The 6,495-nt window shown below is 51.6% G+C and overlaps 1 protein-coding gene across 1 annotated transcript in view; it reads left to right on the forward strand.

Moving 5' to 3' along the window:
• Positions 1-6,212, forward strand: part of Nova2 (NOVA alternative splicing regulator 2) — a 33,109-nt gene extending 26,897 nt beyond the window's left edge. Inside the window, exon 4 of the mRNA XM_005370253.3 lies at positions 4,798-6,212. Within this exon, the coding sequence (XP_005370310.1) occupies positions 4,798-5,880 (1,083 nt within the window). The 3' untranslated portion in view covers positions 5,881-6,212. The remainder of the gene's footprint in view (positions 1-4,797) is intronic.
• The last annotated feature ends 283 nt before the right edge of the window (positions 6,213-6,495 follow it).

Here is a 6,495-nt window from a genome sequence, read left to right on the forward strand (position 1 = left end):
CTTGGCTGGTCTCGAACTCACAGAGATCCGCCTGCCTCTGCCTCCCAAGTGCTGGGATTAAAGGCGTGCGCCACCACCGCCCGGCTCCTTCCCTCCTCTTTTCCTCTTTCCCCCCTCCCCTCTCCTGCTCCCTCTCTCTGTCCCTCATGTGGGTTTTGGAGCTCTAGCTCAGGTTTGTCAGCCTTGGCAGCAAGCGCCATTTCCCAAGGAACCATCTCACTGGCCCAGCTTTGCCTCTTCAAGTATGTATTTCAGGACTCTGTGAGTCTACCCCACGGATGTCAAATTCTGTGGTGCTCTAATCCTGTCCTGAAGGCGGCTGCCAGCTTCGTGGGGGTTTGTCTTGTGTGAGTTTTGCTGCTATTCTCTCTTCTTGTGTCTGTTTTTGTCTTGAGGTAGAGTCTCACTCTGTATCTTGGACTAGCCTGTAGCTCGCTACATAACCCAGGCTGGCCTGGAACTCTCAGTTATCCTCCTGCCTCAGCTCCCAGACTGCTAGGATTACAGATATGGGATACTATGCCTGCCTTTCCTTTCTTTACAGTGAAAATGTTCAAATCTTTCTTTCTAGTCTTTTGACGTGGAGATGCATGGTAGCTGTATAACATGTGTTAGATTTGGTCAGTTTGGGTTGGCAAGATGGCTCAGCCAGTAAAGGCTCTCACTGCCCAGTCTGACCACCTGAGTTGGATCCCCAGGACGATCATGAGACTCCTGCAGATAGTCCCTTTTATCACCGCCCTTGCACTGTGATGCACATTAAACAAAAAATCCTTATAAAAGGTCAAAATATAATTTTAAATGACTTAGTTTCATTGTGTTTTACTCAGGATTCTATTGCTGTGATAAAAAACATTGGCCAAAAACAGTTTGGGGAAGGAAGGGTTTATTTGGCATACAAGTTTCAGTCCACCATCAGAGGAAGCCAAGGCACAAATTTGACAGGAGGAATTAAAGCAGAAACCATGGAGGAACGCAATATACTGGCTTGCTCCCCATGGCTTACTTAACTTGCCCAGGGGTGGCACCACCCACAGTGGGCTGGACTTCCCACATCAATCATTAATCAAAAGACTGCCTCACAGGCTTGCCTTCAGGCCAGTCTGCCAGAGGCATTTTTTTCAACTGAGGTTCCCTCTTCCCAGATGACTCCAGCACCTGTCAAGTAGACTAAAGGGAAAAAGAAGGGGGGCAGGAGGGTCTAAAGAGGGTGTTCAAGGGTAGATTGGGCAACTCAGGGAGACTCTCTGTCAAGAGCGTAAAAAGGAAAGCTGGGGTGTAGGTCAGTGTCAGTGTCAGAGCACCTGCCTAGCATGTGTGAAACCCTGGGTTGAATGTCCACTACCAGACCAAACAGGGCAGTGTGCAGCTCAAAGCATATACATAGAGATGTGCATATACCGCCAGTCAGTTTTAGAACACTTTTTCACCTTCCAAATTAATCTTTTTTGTAGACCGGGCTGGCTGGACTCATCAGATCCACTTCCCTCTGCCTCCCAAGTCATCATGCCCAGTTAAAATTGTCTTGTTATTTTGTTTCTTTTTTGGTTTTTTTTAAGATTTATTTATTTATTATGTATACAGTGTTCTGCCTCCATGTATGGCTGCAATGCACACTAGAAGAAGGAACCAGACCCCATTACAGATGGTTGTGAGCCACCATTTAGTTGCTGAGAATTGAACCCATGACCTCTGAAAGAGCAGGCAGTGCTCTTAACCTCCGAGCCATCTCTCCAGCCCTTGTTTCATTTTGCTGAGTTTTTGTTTGTACTTGATTAGTTTTGCTTTGCTTTGTTTTGAGATGAGGTTTCACTGCATAGCTCAGGCTACCCTTGAACTCATGACAGCACTGAAGTCCCTGAATGTCAGTCATATGCCAACATGCCTAGCTTCCAAATGAAACCCTCAAAACACACTTCTACACTTACTCATTTATTGGACAAAAGAGTATGTGGGTTTATGATCATTGGTTTTCTCTCTCCTTCCACCATGTGGGTCCCGCGGACTGAACTCAGGTCCTCAGGCTTGGCGGCAAATGCCTTTATTCACTGAGCCATCTCACCAACTCTCTAAAGAAACCTTGATCCCCTCCCTATTTTTTTTCTTCTCCCTCCACTAACCTGCCTCCACTAACCTGCTTTCTGTGTCTGCAGATTTTCCTGATCTGGACACTAGTAGAAATACAGTCATAGAATATAAAATCAAGCAGGGTGTGGTGACGTAAGCCTGCAATCCCAGAACTCAGGAAGTGGAGGCAGGAGGATCAGAAACCCAAGATTGTCCTCAGATACATAGTGAATTCCAGGCCAGCCTGGACTATATGAAACCATGTCTTAAAAACAAAACAAATCTAGGGAGCTGGAGTGATGGCTGAGCAGTTAAGAGCAGTAGCTGCTCTTACAGAGGATCTAGGTTTGATTCTCAGCACTCATACATGGCTGTTCACAGCCATCTGTAAACTCCAGTCCAGATCTGATACCTTCTTCTGGCCTCTGCAGGCTCCAGGGCACACACCACGGTACACATACATACATAAAAGCAAAACACCCATAGATATATTTTTTAAGTGGAAGAATATGTGGCTAACCAGAGCCACCATCAAATTCCAGAATATTTCCACTATTTATGGAGCTGTCACTCCAAGCCCTGTCTCCTAAGTCTGGCACCCACTAACCAGGTTTTTTATGTTTCATGTGAGCAAAGGCCATAGCAGAAAATCGGGTGTCTTCCTCCACTGCTCTCTGCCTGAGGAAACCCTTGAGAGTCTATTACCAAAACTAAAAGCTCACTGGATAGGATGACTGACCAGCAAGCTCTTGGGGTCTGTCTAACTGCCCACCCAGTGCTGGAATTGCAGCAAGCAGAGCCATGTCTGGCTTTTTAATAGGTGCTGGGGAAGCCAGGCAGTAGTGGCGCATGCCTTTAATCCCAGCACTCGGGAGGCAGAGGCAGGCGGATCTCTGTGAGTTCGAGACCAGCCTGGTCTACAAGAGCTAGTTCCAGGACAGGCTCCAAAGCCACCGAGAAACCCTGTCTCAAAAAACCAAAAAAAAAAAAAAGATTACATATAGGTCTGTGTTCTGCTTACAGATATGTGCATATGAATGCAGGTGCCTATGGGGACCAGAGGTGTTGGAACCCCTGGGGCTGGAGTTATAGGCAGTTGTGAGCCCCCTGATGGGAGAGCCAAACTTCAGTCCTCTGAAAGAGCAGCAAGTGTTCTTAACCTCTGAGCCAGTCTCCAGCTCCCTAACCAATTTCTGTCAGTGTGGATTTGCATATTCCAGACAGCCATGTAAATGAAACCACGTGACATTTTACGTCTGGCCTTTTTCACTTACTGTTTTCTAAGAGCATCCATGTTATAGCAAGTGCTATGTCAGTACTTCGTATGTATTTATTCCTAGTACTATTCCAGTACATGGATCCATCTCACATGTTGTTGTTCTCACGCAACTTTTTAAAATACGGAAGACTGGTCCACGGAGAGGGCTCAGTAGTCAAAGCACTGGCCCTACGAGGCTGACAGCCGGAGCTCTAGCTGTGAAACCCGCATAGAAAGGTGAACACAGCGGGGTGAGTGCCCGCTGACCTACACACACACACAGTTAAACAAACCATAGAAGAGGTGTGTATAGTTGAGCACTGGTGTGGCAGAAGCAGACAGATCTCTGTGAATTCAAAGCCAGCCTGGTCTACACAGCAAGTCCAAAGACATCAGTAAGACTATCTCAAAACAAAATAAAGATGGGGAAGAAACTAAATACAAGAGAAATAAAAGGAAGCAATTTGTTGTAAGTGAGGTGAATTTTAACATGTAAATATTCAGGTGGGACCACACTGAAAAAAAAATGATGATGTCACCACAGTTCACACCCAGACTCCAGAAAGCAATACAATCACAGTCACAGAGGGATCCCCAGACTTCTTTTGGTTTTTTGGGTTTGTTTTGCAAGTCTCACAGTGTAGGCCAGGCTAGCCCAGAACACACCATGTAGTCCAGGCTATTCTTGAACTCCTGATCCTCTGAGCATACTGGGTGTGCCACAACTATAGATATTCAAAACCTTGCTAACCTTTAAAAAAAAACAACAAAACTGTGCCTCCAATCACAAACACATTCTGAGGCCCTGGTCGGATTTTGAGGTATGGACTGTGATCTAAGAGTTCGAGGAGGAAATTGACAGGGAGGATGAAGCAGGAGGATCATGAGTTCCAAGCCAGCCTAAGCTGAAGAGGGGAGAGGAGAGGAAATGGGAGGGGGAAAGGAAGGGAGAGAAATTTGTAAAGATTTGAAGCTTTGGGGGAGACTAAGAGCCAGAGCACACAAGGACAGAAGTAGGGAGGGGAGGCGCAGGCTTGAGGCAGACACAGATGGGCTCCCAATGTTTGCACCATTAATAAACCTTTACCTGCCACGGAAGAGGTGACATTAGCCGACGTGGGGCAGGGTGGCTGAGGGACTCCTAAACTCTGGAATTTTGTTTGTTTGTTTGTTTTCCCCTGAGATGGGGTCTTGCTTATGTGTATATAGCTCAGGCTGATTTCAAACTTAGCATCCTCCTGCCTCCATCCCCTGGAGTGCTGCGATTACAGGCAGGCAGCGTTACACCCTGCCTGGTATTTCCAAATTTTCCTTTAGGAACCAGTAGGGCTATCCTGACGTTTATCAGGAGAATGCAGTGGGCCTGATGATGGACCCTGGAAGAAAGATAAAACATTTAAAAAAAAATGGATTTGAGACGGCTGCGTGCCCCGTTCTCCCCCGCGCAGACTCTCTCTTTCTCCCCCACGCAGGCTAAACTCATCGTCCCCAACAGCACGGCGGGACTGATCATCGGTAAGGGGGGAGCGACCGTGAAGGCGGTGATGGAACAATCCGGCGCCTGGGTGCAGCTGTCGCAGAAGCCCGAGGGCATCAACCTACAGGAGCGCGTGGTGACCGTGAGCGGCGAGCCCGAGCAGGTGCACAAGGCCGTGAGCGCCATCGTGCAGAAGGTACAGGAAGACCCGCAGAGCAGCAGCTGCCTCAACATCAGCTACGCCAACGTGGCGGGGCCCGTGGCCAACTCCAACCCCACCGGCTCGCCCTACGCCAGCCCGGCAGATGTGCTGCCCGCCGCGGCCGCCGCCTCTGCCGCTGCCGCCTCGGGTCTGCTTGGCCCCGCAGGGTTGGCGGGCGTGGGCGCCTTCCCCGCCGCGCTGCCCGCCTTCTCGGGCACCGACCTGCTGGCCATCAGCACGGCGCTCAACACGCTGGCCAGCTACGGCTACAACACCAACTCGCTCAGCCTTGGCCTCAACTCGGCCGCCGCCTCGGGCGTCCTGGCCGCTGTGGCCGCGGGCGCCAACCCCGCCGCCGCTGCCGCTGCCAACCTCCTGGCGTCCTACGCGGGCGACGCCGGGGCGGGGCCGGGAGCGGGGGCAGCACCGCCGCCGCCACCGCCCCCTGGAGCGCTGGGCTCCTTCGCACTGGCCGCGGCCGCCAATGGCTACCTCGGTGCGGGCGCGGGGGGCGCGGCTGGAGCGGGGGGCGCGCCCCTGGTGGCCGCCGCGGCTGCGGCCGGGGCTGCCGGCGGCTTCCTGACGGCCGAGAAGCTGGCGGCCGAGAGCGCCAAGGAGCTGGTGGAGATCGCGGTGCCCGAGAACCTGGTGGGGGCCATCCTGGGCAAAGGGGGCAAGACGCTGGTGGAGTACCAGGAGCTGACGGGTGCACGCATCCAGATCTCCAAGAAGGGCGAGTTCCTGCCCGGCACGCGGAACCGGCGGGTCACCATCACGGGCAGCCCCGCGGCCACGCAAGCCGCTCAATACCTCATCAGCCAGCGGGTCACCTACGAGCAGGGGGTGAGGGCCTCAAACCCACAGAAAGTGGGATGAGGCCTGTGGTGTGCGTCCCCACCCCCTCCCGCTCCTCCTCCCTCCTCCTCCTCCTCTCCCACCTCCCGCCAGACTTCAGCTTGGTGTGACTCCTGCTTGGCTTGGGATGGGGCTGGGGTAGGCCTGGCTGCACCCTCCGTTCTGGTAGTCATAGGCAGGATTGAGTGACGGCTGGGGAGGGGGCTTTTGAGCCCCCTTTCCAGCCTTGAACTGACCCCTCCTCCCTCCCTCCCTGTGCTTGACTGGGCCTGACCCGCCTCTCCCAGGGTCCAGGTCTATGTGATATCTGTATATATTGCATTTTGTTGATTTTAATAGAAAACAAAGCGTTATTTTCTCTTTCTTTCCCTCCTTTTTTTTTCCTTTTTAACTTTTTCTTCTTTTTTTGATAAGGATTCCCCCCTCCTTTATAAGATTTTTGTTGACATATGGGAGGAGGGGAGGGAGCCTCCAGATCACCTGGAATGAGGTGCCTCCCCCAGACACAACATCCTGCCTCTCTGATTGCAGTTCCAGAATCTGGGAAAGTGACGCAAGTAGAGGCAGCCATCCAGGAGTCAGATCTGAAAAGAGGGGTTTGGAACATAGCGCCCTCCCCCCCCCTCCGCCCCAGGA

The sequence above is a fragment of the Microtus ochrogaster genome, unplaced genomic scaffold (assembly GCF_000317375.1).
Source record: "Microtus ochrogaster isolate Prairie Vole_2 unplaced genomic scaffold, MicOch1.0 UNK74, whole genome shotgun sequence".
NCBI classification, from domain to species: Eukaryota; Metazoa; Chordata; class Mammalia; order Rodentia; family Cricetidae; genus Microtus; species Microtus ochrogaster.